The sequence below is a fragment of the Erpetoichthys calabaricus genome, chromosome 2 (assembly GCF_900747795.2).
Source record: "Erpetoichthys calabaricus chromosome 2, fErpCal1.3, whole genome shotgun sequence".
Lineage (NCBI taxonomy): Eukaryota > Metazoa > Chordata > Cladistia > Polypteriformes > Polypteridae > Erpetoichthys > Erpetoichthys calabaricus.
Genome location: NC_041395.2, coordinates 132,056,947 through 132,076,001, shown reverse-complemented (window position 1 = coordinate 132,076,001; position 19,055 = coordinate 132,056,947). Strand labels below are relative to the sequence as shown.

The following is a 19,055-nucleotide window of genomic DNA, read 5'->3' as shown; positions in this document are numbered from 1 at the left end:
CTGCCTTATGCCTGATATGTCCAGGTGATCTGTGAAATCAACTGAACAAGTCATGTACAGGAAATTGAAGTATGAATGTATTGGTCTTAGGATGTGATATTGTATGAAGCTCCGATAAACAAATTATTCAATCACAAAGAAAACCATATGAACAATAACAATCAAAACCAAAAATCAAACATACTGTATATAAACATATGTATTGTCACACTTGTGTGCATTGTGAGTGCCTCATTAGCCTTTGTCAAGCAAAATCATGGGGGAAGATTAATACGTTGATGCTAGCACTAACTTCACTTCCGTTTCCTGTCTTGGATTGGAGGAAGACCCACAGGAAGAGCTCTGATGTCACTGCCAGAGTATCATCTCTGGCCGTGCCTCTTCCGCCTGCAGCCCAATTTAAAGAACTCACTGAGCGAAAGTCCGAGTTCACCAATGAGGTTTAAGTCCATATTTAGCAATGGTGTTATTTCTTTCTTTTTTCCATCAATTTTTTGGATGTTTGTAGACATTTATCAGAACAAAGGTATGCTACTGAGGCCATGTAGTGAAGCAGTAATGTGAAAGATTTATGAAAGTTCAAACCTGGGGAAAAGCAGATGTTCTTCTGTTATTATAAAAAAGAATGGATGGTGCATTGGATTCCTGTTGATTCACATTTCCAGGACACTGGTTTTGAATCAGTGCACAGATCTACTTCAGATTGTATAATTATAAAGCCTTTGCTTCAATAAGGAACATCAACAACACCATGCACAGACAGTTCTCGCCAGAGAAAACATGTGCTGCAGTAGCTGCTCACAATATTCTATTCGCAAGCTACTGCTTTACATGCTTGGCTAGCAAAAATGACCACAAGGTGGCACTAGTAATGTATCATTGTTTGTTGATATGATCGTGTGATTTACTTTCTTTACTGTGCACATTCAAATCCACTTAATATGAAATTTTACAGCTACTAGGTCATTTGCTAAGCTTTGGAAAACATTTTGCCATGTTAAGTTCTGACTACGTTCGGTTTATATATTTTTTAAAAAGTGATTAACATTTTAACACTTTCTTTGAATATTTCCGCTTGTTATTACAGTAAAACAACACATAACTTTTAAAAACTGCTTAATGGTAAAGGCTCTAAGGAAATTCATATATACAAGGATATACATTTTATATTTGTTTATACAGCATAGTTACTATGTAACTTACACTACATGGGTGTCACTTCCATCATTAGACATCCCATAGAGCCCTCAGATTTAAATTCAGGTCCTCCTCTTGCACAGAGAGCAGAATGCAGCTGTCTTGACATACAGTAGGGCAGATAAAGAAGAGATCCATTCACTCAAGTAATTAATCACACTTCGGAATGGAAGAGTGTTTTTGATCGGTAGCTTGTTTAGTTCCTTTGAGCTCTGCCACACTACCAAATATTTTAGAATGCAGAAATTATTCTGTTTCTACATTTTTTGATTGATTTTTAAATTTTTTTTTTAATTAACTCATTTCTCAACACTGCTAAGTTCGTGGTTTCTTTTTTATTGTCCCCTATCAGATTAGCAGGACAATGTTGTCACGCTAGGTGCTCTCCGACTGTGATGATGTGGGTTTGCTCCATGCTCCCATGCAGCTTCAGGGAGCTCTTGAACCCTGCACCGTCGGTAATGTCACCGATGAGCTTGGCAGTGAGGCATAACAAATGGAGCAAGGGGATGGTGTAATAGTGCAAAGGTGCTTTTATTAATATCAAATCAAAACAATATCACAATAAATAATGCAGTGCCTTCCAAAAAGTCATTAAATAAATAATCCGTAAAACAAGTGCTGAAGTGGAGGTTAAAAATACCATAGAAAAAACAATCCTTTAAAACGAGGTTAAAACAATGTTGGAAGCTGTCTCTTAAAAATAATCCACAAAGCCCGATGTCTTTTACCTGGCAGCTCCCCTGCTTCTCCCATCTGGGCCCAGCAACAGGAGAGTCGCTCTTCTGCAGCTGCTGACCTTCTCTCCACTCATCTGGTCTGGAGGCCTCCCGATCCCTGGCTTCGGTCGCGCACTCTCCAGACCGAGACTTAGATTCCTTAACGACCAGGACGCTCACGCCAGGGAATTCACCTCCCAAGCCTACCGACTCCCGCTTCCTTCTCGGCCTTATGCGGCCAGCCATCCTTCTGCCGGTCACTCCCATTCCTTCATAAAATGCTCAGCGGGAACGACCACTACCAACTGCCCTAGGTGTTGGCCAAATACCCCTGCTAGGGCTCACTGTCCAGCTGCCTGCCTGAGCGCTTGCGCTCACACTGGCTCTCTCTCCACACTGCTTCCTGCTTTCTTCCACACTCCTGCAACCTCCATTTTCTTTTCTCTCTCTTTTTACCTCCTTTTAGCCGCCTCGCGCTTCTATTTATGAAGAGGACATGGCAGCCGTGGCAAATCAGCAGCCCCAGAACAATCACGGATGCAGACTGCTTCTAACCTGTGCACTTAGGTAAGAAACACCCACATCACGAATCACCCCAGAAAACCACTTCAGCCACACAACCACCATGCCCCCTCGCTAAGCCGCAAGTGCAGTGATTATTTAAAAGTGGCCTTCCTGATGGAAGCTGTGGACCGCAACACCACACCAACTCAGAGTTTGATCTTTCCACCCTGCCTGGATATATACACGTATAGCCGGCAGGATATTTTATCTATCGGCTTATGGAGCAAGACTTGCTTGACATTCAAGTTTCTCTGCGTCCACAACATTCTGGACGACATTGCATGAACACTGGGCTCTCTGTGGATTACAATCCCAGCTTCGAAAAAGTACGTAAACAAAAGAGGGGTTGCCGAGCTGGCATGCTAGTGAGGCTAAGGAAGCAGCCACACAAACCACCGCTTCCAAGCATTTTCTCCTTAAATGTGAGGTCGCTGGCAAACAAACTGGACGAGTGGAAGCTGCGGATTGCAACGGAAAAGATCATCAGGGACTGCTGCATCCTGCTGATCACGGAGACGTGGCTTAATCCACTCATACCGGACATGGTGATCAAGATAGCAGGCTACACAGCACACTGGCAAGACAGAACAGAGAGCTCCGGTAAGAAAAGTGGAGGGGGGCTGTGCATTTATGTGAATAATAGCTGGTGCACAAATTCCACCATAGTCGCCAGATACTGCTCTCCAGACGTGGAGTTTATGACAATTAAATACAGACCAATATACAGTACTTCCCCCATGAATTCAACACCATACTGCTAACTGCTGTGTATATAGCACCAGTTGCTAATGCTAACTCGGCTCTGGGGCTTTTGCATGACACCATCAGCAGTAAACAGAGCAAGTATCCTGAGGTTGTTCACATCATTTCTGGGGACTTTAATCATGCAGATCTGAAAGCAGTTCTTCCCCAAATTCCATCAACACATAAAGTTTGCCCACTCCTTTAACCGTCACCTTATCGTGGTGGAGGGGTTTGCGTGTCCCAATGATCCTAGGAGCTCTGTTGTCCGGGGCTTTATGCCCCTGGTAGGGCCACCCAAGGCAAACTGGTCCTAGGTGAGGGATGAGACAAAGAGCGGTTAAACAAACCTCCTATGACGAAAAACAATTTTGGACGGCGTTTTCCCTTGCCCGGACGCGGGTCACCGGGGCCCCACTCTGGAGCCAGGCCTGGAGGTGGGGCTCGATGGCGAGCGCCTGGTGGCCGGGCCTGCACCCATGGGGCTCGGCCGGGCACAGCCCGAAGAGGCAACGTGGGTCCCCCTTCCCATGGGCTCACCACCTATGGGAGGGGCCAAGAAGGTCGGGTGCAGTGTGAGTTGGGTGGTGGCCGAAGGCGGGGACCTTGGCGGTCCGATCCTCGGCTACAGAAACTGGCTCTTGGGACGTGGAATGTCACCTCTCTGAAGGGGAAGGAGCCTGAGCTAGTGCGCGAAGTTGAGAGGTTCCGGCTAGATATAGTCGGACTCACCTCGACGCACAGCTTGGACTCTGGAACCAATCTCCTTGAGAGGGGCTGGACTCTCTACCACTCTGGAGTTGCCCCCGGTGAGAGGCGCCGAGCAGGTGTGGGTATACTTATTGCCCCCCAACTTGGAGCCTGTACATTGGGGTTTACCCCGGTGGACGAGAGGGTAGCCTCCCTTCGCCTTCGGGTGGGGGGACGGGTCCTAACTGTTGTTTGTGCGTATGCACCGAACAGCAGTTCGGAGTACCCACCCTTTTTGGAGTCCCTGGAGGGGGTGCTAGAGGGCATACCTTCTGGGGACTCCCTCGTTCTGCTGGGAGACTTCAATGCTCATGTGGGCAATGACAGTGAGACCTGGAAGGGCGTGATTGGGAGGAATGGCCCCCCTGATCTGAACCCGAGCGGTGTTTTGTTATTGGACTTCTGTGCTCGTCACGGATTGTCCATAACGAACACCATGTTCAAGCATAGGGGTGTTCATATGTGCACTTGGCACCAGGACACCCTAGGCCTCAGTTCGATGATCGACTTTGTGGTCGTGTCGTCGGACTTGCGGCCACATGTCTTGGACACTCGGGTGAAGAGAGGGGCGGAGCTGTCAACTGATCACCACCTGGTGGTGAGTTGGCTTCGATGGTGGGGGAGGATGCCGGTCAGGCGTGGTAGGCCCAAACGTGTTGTGAGGGTCTGCTGGGAACGTCTGGCAGAGCCCCCTGTCAGAAGTAGCTTCAACTCCCACCTCCGGCAGAACTTCGACCACATCCCGAGGGAGGTGGGGGACATTGAGTCCGAATGGGCCATGTTCCGTGCCTCTATTGTTGAGGCAGCTGACCGGAGCTGTGGCCGTAAGGTGGTCGGTGCCTGTCGTGGCGGCAATCCCCGAACCCGCTGGTGGACACCGGCGGTGAAGGATGCCGTCAAGCTGAAGAAGGAGTCCTACAGGACCCTTTTGTCCTGTGGGACCCCGGAGGCAGCTGATAGGTACCGGCAGGCCAAGCGGAATGCGGCTTTGGTGGTTGCTGAGGCAAAAACTCGGGCGTGGGAGGAGTTTGGGGAGGCCATGGAGAATGACTTTCGGACGGCTTCGAGGAGATTCTGGTCCACCATCCGGCGTCTCAGGAAGGGGAAGCAGTGCAGTGTCAACACTGTATATGGTGGGGATGGTGCGCTGCTGATCTCGACTCGGGACGTTGTGGGTCGGTGGGGGGAATACTTCGAAGACCTCCTCAATCCCATTAACATGCCTTCCAATGAGGAAGCAGAGCCTGGGGACTCAGAGGTGGGCTCCCCCATCTCTGGGACTGAGGTCACCGAGGTGGTCAAAAAACTCCTTGGTGGTAGGGCCCCGGGGGTGGATGAGATACGCCCGGAGTTCCTCAAGGCTCTGGATGTTGTAGGACTGTCTTGGCTGACACGCCTCTGCAACATCGCATGGACATCAGGGACAGTGCCTCTGGATTGGCAGACCGGGGTGGTGGTCCCCCTCTTTAAGAAGGGGGATCGGAGGGTGTGTTCCAACTACAGAGGGATCACACTCCTCAGCCTCCCTGGAAAAGTCTATTCAGGGGTCCTGGAGAGGAGGGTCCGTCGGATAGTCGAGCCTCGGATTCAGGAGGAACAGTGTGGTTTTCGTCCTGGTCGCGGAACAGTGGACCAGCTCTATACCCTTAGCAGGGTCCTGGAGGGTGCATGGGAGTTTGCCCAACCAGTCTACATGTGTTTTGTGGACTTAGAAAAGGCATTCGACCGTGTCTCTCGGGGAATCCTGTGGGGGGTACTCCGAGAGTATGGGGTACCGGCCCCCCTGATAAGGGCTGTTCAGTCCCTGTACGATCGGTGCCAGAGCTTGGTCCGCATTGCCGGCAGTAAGTCGAACCCGTTTCCAGTGAGAGTTGGACTCCGCCAGGGCTGCCCTTTGTCACCGATTCTGTTCATAACTTTTATGGACAGAATTTCTAGGCGCAGCCAGGGTGTTGAGGGGGTCCGGTTTGGTGGGCTCTGGATTGGGTCACTGCTTTTTGCAGATGATGTTGTCCTGTTTGCTTCATCAGGCCGTGATCTTCAGCTCTCTCTGGATCGGTTCGCAGCCGAGTGTGAAGCGGCTGGGATGAGAATCAGCACCTCCAAATCCGAGACCATGGTCCTCAGCCGGAAAAGGGTGGAGTGCCCTCTCAGGGTTGGTAGCGAGATCCTGCCCCAAGTGGAGGAGTTCAAGTATCTCGGGGTCTTGTTCACGAGTGAGGGAAGAATGGAGCGTGAGATCGACAGGCGGATCGGTGCGGCATCCGCAGTAATGCGGGCATTGCATCGGTCTGTCGTGGTGAAAAAGGAGCTGAGCCGCAAGGCGAAGCTCTCAATTTACCAGTCGATCTATGTTCCTACCCTCACCTATGGTCATGAGCTATGGGTAGTGACCGAAAGAACGAGATCGCGAATACAAGCGGCTGAAATGAGTTTCCTCCGCAGGGTGTCTGGGCTTTCCCTTAAAGATAGGGTGAGAAGCTCAGTCATCTGGGAGGGGCTCAGAGTAGAGCCGCTTCTCCTCCGCATCGAGAGGAGTCAGATGAGGTGGCTCGGGCATCTGATCAGGATGCCTCCTGGACGCCTCCCTGGTGAGGTGTTCCGGGCACGTCCAACCGGGAGGAGGCCCCGGGGAAGACCCAGGACACGCTGGAGGGACTATGTCTCTCGACTGGCCTGGGAACGCCTTGGGATTCTCCCGGAAGAGCTAGAAGAAGTGGCCGGGGAGAGGGAAGTCTGGGCATCTCTGCTCAAGCTGCTGCCCCCGCGACCCGACCTCGGATAAGCGGGAGACAATGGATGGATGGATGGACATAAAGTTTGCAACTAGGGGAGTAAAAACACTGGATAAGCTGTACACAGGCCTATAGTGCTAAACCCCTAGCACACCTTGGCCAATCTGATAACACGTCCTTGCTTCTAATCCCTGCATATACTCCCTCAGGAAACAAGCTCCCACTATGACCAGGACTGTTACCATATGGCCCGAGGAGGCCTCCCAACAGTTGCAGGACTGCTTCCAGAGAACCGATTGGGAGGTTTTTGATCACCAAGACTTGGAGAACCACACTACGGCAGTCCTGGATTACATCGGGTTCTGCATAGACAACGTCACCAGGGACAGACGCATAAGGATTTATCCTAACAGGAAGCCCTGGATGACAAGGGATGTCCAGAGTCTGCTGAAAGCTAGGAGTACTGCTTTTCAGGTCTGGGGATGGGGCTCTTTACAGTGTAGCCAGAGCGAACCTGAAGAGAGGCATCCGAGAGGCCAAGGCAGTGTACAGAAGGAAGATAGAGGACCATCTGAGGAGCAACAACACCAGGCAGGTGTGGCAGGGTGTCCAGCACATCACCGGCTACAAATCCAGCAACTCCTCGGCTGCTGAGGGAGATGCTTCTCTGGCAAAGGAGCTGAACATCTTCTTTGCCCACTTTGAGGCGACACCAACAGCAGCTCCATCACAGCAGCCTGTTCACAACAGCAACATACTCATAGTGGAAGAGTGTGAGGTGAGGCGGGTGATGAGGAAGGTGAACCCGAGGAAGGCTGCAGGACACAAAGGTGGTCGGACTCATCTCGGGCAAGGAGGGTGAGCTGGCATACAGGGACGAGGTGAAGCAGCTGTCAGAGTGGTGCACAGTCAATAAACTGCTCCTCAACACCACAAAAACTAAGGAGCTTGTTATTTACTTTAGAAAAAACAAAACTGACATCCAGTCACTCATCATTGGCGGGGCCTGTGTGGAGAGGGTCCCGGTGTTCAAGTTTCTGGGCATTGAGCTGGAGGATGACCTGACCTGGAGCGCCAACACCAAGGAGCTGCTGAAGAAGGCGCAGCAGAGACTGTATTTTCTGAGAATCCTCAGAAAGAACCATCTCCCCAAAAATCTGCTCCTTGCCTTTTATCACTGTTCCATCAAGAGTTTGCTCACGTACGGACGTTGTGTGTGTTACGGCAGCTGCACTTCCTCAGAAAGGAAAGCACTCCACAGGGTTGTCAGGACAGCGGAGAGAACAATTGGTTGTACCCTCCCCACTCTGGAACAAATCTACACCTCCCGATGCTGCAAAAATGCAATAGACATTTCACAGGATTCATAACATCCCGGCCATTGCCCCTTCCAGTTTTTGCCATCAGGCAAGAGATACAGAGCAATGAAAACCAGGACAAACCACCTTTTATCCAAAAAGCAATCATGGCCCTATGCTCAGAATAAATCTGCTCCATATCATTCTCCCAATGTGCAATATAGACCTTAAGTCAACCAGTGCAATTTGTACATATAACAAGTGCAATTTGTATACTTTGTAAAGTACTTTTATTACTATTCAGTTTGTTATTATTTTTCTCTCTTCTTGTCTTTTTAACTCTTATGCCTCACATTGAGTCGACTGCACCTTCAATTTCGTTGTTCCTTTGTAAAAGTGACAATGACAATAAAGATCTATCTATCTAATTTAAAATAATTTGAAAATTAAAAATAAGATGACATCTTAACCAGAAATTTTAATGTGATTTGTACCAGTGAGTGAGTGTGTTCAATGTCAAGGAACTCTGTTAAAACTATATATAAACAACCAAATAAAAGATGGATCCAGTGGGTTTCTACCTACTCCATCCAACATTCATTTCTGCAGAGTTTTCCCTAAAGTGTCATTCTATTTTACTATTCATATTTTAAATATTCAATATTCCTTAAACTTAGTTTACTTCAGTCTCAACCAAAAACATGGCCTGGGCAGCATTGATACACTTTCTGTCAGATCTGGGTTCTCCTTTTTTGTCTTGTTGGGTCTCATCTAATGCTATCCCATTGGGATTAATAAAGTATCTATCTATCTATCTATCTATCTATCTATCTATCTATCTATCTATCTATCTATCTATCTATCTATCTATCTATCTATCTATCTATCTATCTATCTATCTATCTATCACATAGAAAAAATAAGATAAAAGAATACCGCAAAGAGTTTAGGGCAGTGTTTCTTAAACTACAGGTCATGACACATATTTTTGGAGGAATATTTTGGACAAAATAAAATAAATAAATTAATGTGACAATAAATAAAGAAAAAGAGCATGAAATGTTAGAGTAAATAAAAGCTGAGTGTGCAGGCTCCAATGAGTACTGTGATGTAACGAGTGAATCACTGGTACACCCAACTTAAATCTTCAGCCATCAGATTTCATGTTTACGGCAGACATCTTGGATGCAGGCAGCTAATGATGAATTCAGAGTTAACTGAACTAATGTGGCTTTGCACAGTAATTTTGGGCAACATTTTCATTCAGCAACATGTCATGCAGTAGGTTTATCCCCGTGTGCCGTATGTGTTTCCTCCAGATGCTCTGGCTTCCTTCAACAGTCCAAAGACATGCAGTTTAGATTAATTGATGTTTTTAAATTGGCCATAATGTGTGTACACTGCAAATAGCCATTGTTATTTGTCTCTTTAGAACTCTGATTTCATTATGACAATAATATTCTTCATGGGGAACCAGTATGGCACCGATTTTTAAACTTGGGTCCTTGTATAAAAGTTTAATAGCCTTTGGTTTAGGGAGTGCCATGAATAAATGGCTGTCACTTTTCCTTTCCTGACAAGATATGAGACAATGTGAATATTTAGCAAAAAAATAACAAATTGAATCAAGCTATTTCTTGTCACCAGCAGTCACTGAATCCATATTCACAGCTGCATCAATTTTAACACTTTGCATATTAGTTCAATTTTAAGCACCAATCTAAAATAAAATAATCTAATCTAGTCTATTCTATTCTAATTTAATACAATCTAGTCTAATCTAATAAACAAATGACTTACAAAACTGCTGATTGCAGCATTAACTTTCAGCATTCCTAGTCCAATTCAGTCTTAAGCAGTCATTAATGTACTTTATCATATAATTTTCAACTTTTGTCTTAACAATGATGCCATATTTGACAAGGTATCCTAAAATCTACATATGTCAGTGTATGTACAAAAAATTGATTTAATAGCGAAACAATGCTCTGTTCTGCATGGATTACTTTTCACACAGCCAAACCCATTAAGTACAGTATAATAGAATTTTAATTAAATATTTGTAATCAATATGTGATCATTTTACAATGTAATATAAGCATAGGGTGGCACGGTGGTGCAGTGGGTAGCTCTGCTGCCTTGCAGTTACGAGACCTGGGCTCACTTCCCGGGTCTTCCCTGTGTGGAGTTTGCATGTTCTCCCCATATCTGCATGGGTTTCCTACTGGTACTCCGGTTTCCTCCCACAGTCCAAAGACATGCAGGTTAGGTGCATTGGCGATTCTAAATTGTCACTAGTGTGTGCTTGGTGTGTGTGTGTGTGTGCCCTGTGGTGGGCTGGCACCCTGCCCGGGGCTTGTTTCTTGCCCGGGGTTTGTTTCCTGCCTTGCGCCCTGTGTTGGATGGGATTGGCTCCAGTAGATAGTAGTTGGGATATAGGGGGCTGGATGATGGATGGATATAAGCATATACATAAATGAAGTTGTAAAAATGGATTATTAAAAGCATAAGGAAAATGACTGAAGGTAATTAAAGGGTTAACTAAATGTGGTTTAACGCTTGGGCATGTGAGGCTTTTGATTCATCTTGAGGAGCCACCAAGATAGTTGCTAAGGTTAAAATGTAGTGGATGTGTAATGAAGAACCCCTTAAAAAGCAAGAACAAATTAGTGAGAAAGCCCAAACACCCCTATTATGAAGCGATGATAAGATCAATGGGAAAACCATTAGGACACTCCAATTATGTTTAGAATAATGACAGAATATACAAAGTTACGGTGGCTGTAGTAGATTGGCTAAGATGATAGAATTCTGCATATTAAGAGTCAGATGAAGTGATATTTTAGATAAGGTAATGATAATAGGAAAGTCTAAAAGGGAATGAATTGTTTTCTTGATGGCTGACTCCAAGGACTGAGACATTTGTGCATATCTATGTGCAAATAATGAACTGTTTCTACATTTTCATCTGGTCTTGTGAATGACTTCTTTGAAAACCGAGGAAAGTTTTTTCCATAACTGTATCACATGGTAAAGTATTGCAGTGGGTTGTGGCATAATCTACTGCCATTTCCTGTTTGTAAGGGCTCATTTTCGGATTACACCATAAACACTGTATAAACATGTCTACTGATTGGACAATGCTTCCTCTTCAATACATAACACTTTGGTCTTTTGCTGAATAGCTAGCATGCATATTAGTATAATGTACAAGATGTGTAGACACCATACTGATGACTAACTAAGCAGCTTTTGACTTTTGAAATGTCTATTTTATGAAAAGCTTTTTAGGAATGTTAGTCTTATTTACTAAATGAAGCATAGGGGGATTTAAAGGTTCATTTTTTTGCTGTTGTCCAGTAATCAATTAGGTTGTACAGACTGGACCTCAATTTGGTATTATCTGGATACATTATACCAATAATTTGGTTAAATTCTTTAAAAAGGCAAACAGAGCATTGCACACATTAAGAAGCTGAAAACAGTTCCCCATGAGGGCACAATAGCTGTTTATATACCATATAACCAGTCCCTGATGTTGTAGCCAACCTCAGTAATGGGTACATTTCATCACTAGCCACTGGGCCAGCAAACTTCAAGTAATGTCTAGGCAAATGGTTGGTGAATTTTAAATGCATTGAAAGTACAAAGGGAAGTGCTTGAGAAAAGTGCACACCGATGATCACAGAGCAATGACAACATCATATGCAGACAGCAAAGATGCAGTCATCAAATTCCCAGTCCTTGGATGCTCCTTGTTATCCATTAAAGTTGTGAACAGGAAAGGACACAGACACACTCTTAGTACAGTCTAGTTCCAACACTGAACAGACTTCACATGCAAACATAACTCTTGCTTAGCAGATACAGAAACTGAAATGCATGGAGCAGTGGTCCTGGACCCCAGACATACACAGTGTTACTATCCTTGAGGACAGTCATTTCTATTATAGATTTTTTTTTTATTTTCTGGATAACAAAATAAATATATATTTGATCACGTGCAGCACATATAACTTACAAATGATGAAATAGTTTATAATTTGGTGTAAAAATACCATTTTATGAAAACATAGTATTTTCATTGTGTAGTGCCACCTTCAGGTTCCCAAATTCAAGGACCTTCTGAATTGGCATATTGGGACCAGCACTGATTCAAACGTGTAGCAAAAGAAAAATCAACAGTCCACAAAGTTTTCTCTCTGATGTTACAATCATAGTTTTTCTCATGTTAAGTTTCTGTTATGTTCTGTACTTAATTATGTTATTTTTCCTATGCTACTGTATATTATTATTCCTATGTTATATTACAGTTAACAGGGTACAGATTACAGCCTGAAATTGTTGACCCCACATGCCTTGCTAACTGTAGTGTAGAACAATGATTGACTAAGTCCTTATTCAGATTAACAAGAAATAAGTTAGAACATTCCAATTACATATTAGCTTGTAGGAGATAAAGTTGGGCAGCACGGTGGTGCAGTGGGTAGCGCTGCTGCCTCACAGTTAGGAGACCCAGGTTCGCTTCCCAGGTCCTCCCTGGTGGAGTTTGCATGTTCTCCCCGTGTCTGCGTGGGTGTCCTCCAGGTGCTCCGGTTTCCTCCCGCAGTCCAAAGACATGCAGGTTAGGTGCATTGGCAATTCTAAATTGTCCCTAATGTGTGCTTGGTGTGTGTGTGTGTGTGTGTGTGTGCGCCCTGTGGTGGGCTGGCACCCTGCCCAGGGTTTGTTTCCTGCATTGCGTTGTTGGCTGGGATTGGCTCCAGCAGACCCTCGTGACCCTGTGTTAGGATATAGCGGGTTGGATAATGGATGGATGGATGGATGGAGATAAAGTTACATTCTTATCATGTGTTCTATACTGCTTGTTAAATACTTGAGTGAGTAAAGGGCAACTACAAGTCCATGATTATAAGGGCAATACAGACCTGCCACAAGACTACTGACGTGACACCCTCTGCCATCGAACCAAAGTCCTGCCCCTTCCAGCCTGGACAGGATATAAGGAAAATCAGTTGCAGAAGCTGGCACAACTTGAGTGTGCAACATCACCACATCAGCGTCAACTTAATACTGAGAGAATTTGATTTACCATGACCCTTATGGTCATCGTTCATTTTTGTACTTTTTTTTGTCCTCATTATAAGGGGAATACCCTAGTGGTACCTCAACTTTCTCACTTGTGTTCATGCTTTTTCTTATAAGCTATTGAAAGTCAAACATTTTAACATAACAAGACAAATTCTTACAGACAGTTAACATACATTGACCCACTGGGAATGGCTCTTACAGTCATCATTCATTGTACTGTGTTTTCTTCACACATAAATTTTACTACACAGAAAGACACCATAGCCCCCAATCCAGCCATTAATCAGTAGCTGCCATTTGCTATGTCTTAATTCCTTCAGAAGAGTTTGAGGATGTGAACTCTCCAAGTGCCATGGAACTTCAGGTTTGTTTTCTGTCTCTGATGCATCTGTAGGGTTGTAATCACCAAGATTATCAAAGAAATTGGCAAATCTGGGAATCATTCTACCAGAAAATGTCTGGTGACTCAATAGAATGTCTAGATATGGCAGGAAATGATTTGAGTTTTCACTACTCGAGATCCTTATTTAAATCCTACTTGACAGGCAGCCACATGCAAAATTAAAGGATATAAACAGGGCTAAACATCTTTTTTGTGTCACTGGCATGAATTTTACTGAAAGTGAAAAACACCTTTCTTCACATTTTTTACAAAGTTAAACACTGAGCTTCACTGTGAATCCAGTTTTGTTTTGCTCATCAGTACTGATTTATAATCAAATGGCTTGTAATGACAGCCTCACAAAAACGTACAAATGTTTATATTGATAGAAATTTATTTCAAACAAAAGTCCAATACATTTTGCAGTTTATTGGTCACCTCAAGAAAACTACACAGTAGTCAGTTTATATGGTATGTGCTATCTACACATAACAAAAATATTTTTATTATTATTTTAAATTAAATTTGTTTATAATGTGTAATGACCTTCAAAGAATGTACAGTATTAGAAACCTTTTAAAGAAGCATAATATAGGATTAAGGCAATTACATTACATGCTTCAAATTAAAACTTGCATATTAGACTGATTTTGAAGGTATTTTGGCCATTAAATGCTTTTTTGTGTTCTTCTCAGGTTTTAGCAATATTACATAACATTTAGGAGCAAAGATGCAAAAAAGTAAAGCAAAACTTGATGCCAAAATAGCAAATATTTCTACTGCAACAGTATACTTTCCTGGGGAACTAATGTAGGCTGGGATAAAAGTGATCCATACAGCGCAAAATATCAGCATGCTGAATGTAATATATTTGGCTTCATTGAAGTTATCTGGCAGCTTACGTGCCAGGAAAGAGAGGACAAAACACATTATAGAAAGAACACCAATGTACCCTAGAACAGCATAGAATACAGTTGTGGATCCAAGGTCACATTCCAGGATTATCCTGTCCTTATAGTGCTGAAGGTTCCTAGAAGGGAATGGAGGAAACACTATTAACCACAATGCACATATCATTATTTGTATGACTGTTAGAGTGAAAACACTTAACCGCTGTTGTGTCGGTCCAAACCATTTCATGGTGTTATTTCCTGGAAGTGTGGCTCTAAATGCCATTAAGACAACTATTGTCTTCCCAAGAACACAAGAGATGCACAGTACAAATGTGATTCCAAATGTTGTGTGTCTCAACTTGCAGGACCATTCAGATGGCTCACCAATAAATGTGAGGGAGCAGAGGAAGCAGAGCGACAAGGACAAAAGGAGGAGAAAACTTAGTTCTGAATTGTTAGCTTTCACAATAGGTGTATCTTTGTAACGATAAAATATACCAGCCACAGCTACAGAAACAGATGCTCCAGCCAATGAAAATACCACCAGTATGATGCCCATGACCTCTCCAAATGACAGGAACTCAATTTCTTTTATTATGCATTCATCCTTTTCTTCACTTGCTTTGTATTCTAAGGGGCATGTTATACAATCAATAGAATCTGTAATAAAAATAATGCATACATTAGTGTCCTGTAATTACTGTTTGTATTTTACTCAAATAAAAAACTTTTTTTTCAGCTAGGAAACTTTTTATAGAATTATTTAAACGCTATTGTGCATATATTTGTAGTGCAAACAATGAAGTAGGGATCAGGTGAAAAAAAATTTCTCTGAAGAGAAAATGAAACAACTACATTATGAAATTCCCTGCTTACTAAAGCTACATATACTGCAGCCTCAGCAAATTCCAATTTATGTCTTTAAAATTAGCAAATGGGCTTTCAAAGGTTTAAAATAATAAAAACAACAACACAGATTCATTTTCAATTTGTTGTTTTTTAACATTTTATTTTAATAATTGTTTATACCTGTGGTATTGCTGATTTCCCCATCTGCACAGGGTATGCAGTCAAAACAACAGATAGGTTTTCCCTTCTGCACTGCCTTTCTGGTTCCCAGTGGGCAACTCTCACTGCATACTGATTTAGGCACCTTAAACAAATAATAAAACTTAAAACAGTAATAGAATAATCCCAATACCTATTTTGAAACTTACTGATAAAAGTAATTTTTATCAAAACATTATCATAGAACAAAGGCAGAATATTTTAGTGTGCTTAATACCACTGGATATATAAAACTGAAATATTAAATGTACTTGAATTTATATCAATTTATCAGTCCAATTTCCTGCTCATGAACAGCCGGAGCTTATCCGAGTAGCATTAGTTTCTTGGTAGTAACAGTTTTCATTTTCTCAAATTGGAACAATTTAAAGCCATCATTTAATGTAACAAACAAAACTTCGGAATGCCAAGAAAAAAAAGAATGTTAGATAAAAAAATAAAATAAAAACACAAATGGACATAGAAAGAATATATGAACTCTCCAAAGGCAATGACGGCGAAAGCATATAAACCCAGTCTCCTTCAGCACTCAATCAGTAACGCTAACCTCCTAACCCTCTCTGCTACCTATTTTTAAAAACCTAAGTATATATAGAAGATTCAGAATAGTTATAGCAGTTAAAAAAATAATTTCAAAAAGTACAAAAAGCATTCTTACGTGATACTGATTTCCTGCCCACACAATGCTGACATTATTCATAATAAACTGTTGCCCTTTAGGTAAAGATGCATCATAAAGACCAACTGTAACAAACTTGATCATGTCCTCATTATTTAACTGCCAATTTACTAAATCATATCTTGCTGTTGGGTCCCCGTTTTCATCAAAATATACCTTTTCTCCATAATATGTAGTAAAATTAACCATTTTTAATTGATTTAGTACCTATAAGGGAAATAGCAATTCATTAAGACAATTACGATTGCTATCATTTTTGCTGTAACAAAGCATGCAAAAAAACTAATTCTCTACTACCTGCCATGGTCCTATATCAAATGTTTTATTAAAAAGGTTTCCTTTAGCATCTTGGAATTTGTATATTCTTTTTAGAGAATAAGCAATGGCATACATTGCTTTATAGACATTATTAGTAATTCTTAGCTCAGGCACATCAGTATATTGAAGATTCATTTCCCTTATGTTTGTAGTCATTGCACATTGATTATTTATTTCAGGATTGTCTTCAGATGTTAAGTTACAATCTTTCGCACTTTGATCAGCCTCACTGAGAATGTTATTACCAGGTATGTCAAAAACAGTAATGTTCTGTAAGAACTCCTGCAAACCTGGAATCACCGCATTGTTTATCACACATCCAATTGATCCTCCTAAAACTTTGTAATTTTCAGAAATGGCAAGGTACTCATTAGAAATCCAGCCTTCGCTTCCTACCCATTGTAAGCCGGTAACATTTTGCAGTGAGAGTTCTTGTATGAGAAATTCTAAATCTATGAAAGATGCAAAAGCAACAATAACCTTTGATGTGGAACTTTTGATAATATTCACTAATCTGAGGATCTTTTCTCTTGGACTTGCTCTTGCAATGGCTTCAGAATATTCAATACACACATCCTGCTGCTGAACATCCTGCAAAAATGTGGCCATGCCTGCATTGCCATAATCACTATCACTTCTAATGGCTCCAATCCAGGTCCACCCAAAATGTTTCACAAGCTGTGCCAGAGCTCTGCTTTGATAAAAGTCACTTGGTATTGTTCTGAAAAATGTGGGGAACTCCTGCTTGTTGCTGAGACAGGCACATGTGGCATAGTAACTTATCTATAAAAACAAAGATGGTAGAAAGTCATTATTATTGTAATAATGTATTTTTTCACATACAGGAAAAATATTTTGCATTATTGTGTAATTTTGAATCATGCATTTTATTTTAATTTAAATTTTCTTTCATATTTGAGGAAAAACACTCAAGGCCAGGAAAAGTGAGTATAGAAAATAGAGTAATGATTGGACTTGTCTGTTGACATTTGTGTAAATTTATAACTGGCCTAGTGATGGACTGTTACTATGTCAAGGGTTGTTTCCTACTTTATAACCAGTTCTACCAGTATAGCCTGTGGCTCTCCATGATCCTGAACTGGATTAGGTAATTTTCAATATGTTTGTATTTATTTATAGGTAGCTCTCATTTTTTACATATAACTTCCTTTAGCAGTGTGACCTGGTGGTTAGTGTTAGAGCCTCACAGCTACTTATTTTAAATTCTGTCCAGTAACCCCGACTCCTGTTACATCTTAAATTAGGATGAATGGAAATTCTAAATTGGCCCACTATATATAGTATGAGTAAGTGTGTCCTATGAAGGTTAAACTGGAACTGATCCCCTGCAACTCTACATTGGAATAAATATTTCACGGTAGTAATTAAATAAAGTACCATTAGAAGTAATTTACTGTATATATAAATGGACTATTTGTGTTACAATATGAAACCTGTACCAACACAAATTTTATATAAGGATACAGTACTTTCTAGATATGATAGCACTGTTGTGATGTGTGTAGTGCTGCTGCCTCAGACTCCAATGTCCTGGGTTAGAAACCCACATATGATTGTTTTCTGTGTGGAGTTGGTACGTTTTCTCCATACCTACACAGGTTTTCTTAAGTTACTTAAGTATTGTTCCCATATCCACAAATAAATGCCTGTTAGGTGAATTGGTGATTCCAAATTGCTCTTTTTAATTATTGGTGTGGATATGTCTAATTTGGCCCTGCAGTGGACTGGCACTACTGCATTCTGACTTCTAAACATGCATTGAATGTTTATAAAACCTTGCACATTTATATACAGTATGTTCATTAATATAAATAAACCTTATATCTCTTTAAGATACCACTCCAGAAAAAAACAGTTATTATTTCTCACCAGTGGTATATGAAATGGTCCAAAGGAAGAAGCAACTGCCATTGTAGTTGATGAATCAGAAAGTCCTATGATTGCATGAACTGATGAATGTCTGTTGCAGAATTTATCAGATGTCTTTTCTTGCCCACTTACTAAAGCCATTGCTGCTTTGACTGCCAAAGGCATAGAGCTGCAGTCATCATAAATCTTATAGCCTAGAGTAACACCAGAAAGCAATTCAGCACTATTATTGATTTCTTCTGTGGCAAATATCATTGTCTGAGCAAAAAGGAACTCTTTTAAATTTAAACTGTTAAAAAAAACAAAAAAAAAAGAAAGCACTGTTAGAATATACAACCTCTGATAACACTTGTTTTTTTAAACAAAGATACAATTAATTAGGTATTGCCAGAACAATAACAATCAAGTAAACACACATTTCTTTATTATAATATTAAATAAAATCACCATCTGTAAATACTGTGATACAATTCAATTACAAATACAGCTTAGGTTAAAAAGATCAAATTGTTACATTTTTCACTTACTCTTTGCATTTTAAAGATTCCGGTACAGATTTAAATGTGGTATTGACCTCTGTTACACTACTGTGAAAAGAAAAGATTCCCCCAATTATAATATCTCCTTCCTTTGAAAGCAGGGGAAAATGTGGCCTTCCTAACAGCTGACACTCAGGCTCTTCTGCCCTTGTTAAATAAGTGATTACTATTAGTTTTAGGAAAAGCATTTC

At 41.9% G+C, this 19,055-nt stretch overlaps 1 protein-coding gene across 1 annotated transcript; it reads right to left on the bottom strand.

The window, feature by feature from the left end:
• Positions 1-13,818: 13,818 nt before the first annotated feature.
• On the bottom strand, positions 13,819-19,055 carry LOC114643254 (extracellular calcium-sensing receptor-like). Its single transcript, XM_028791867.2, has 6 exons — positions 18,853-19,055; positions 18,326-18,614; positions 16,415-17,218; positions 16,097-16,324; positions 15,400-15,523; positions 13,819-15,030 (listed from the first exon to the last, which is right to left on the bottom strand). The coding sequence occupies exons 1-6, from the start codon at positions 19,050-19,052 to the stop codon at positions 14,117-14,119; spliced, it is 2,559 nt and encodes an 852-aa protein (XP_028647700.1). The 5' UTR covers positions 19,053-19,055; the 3' UTR covers positions 13,819-14,116.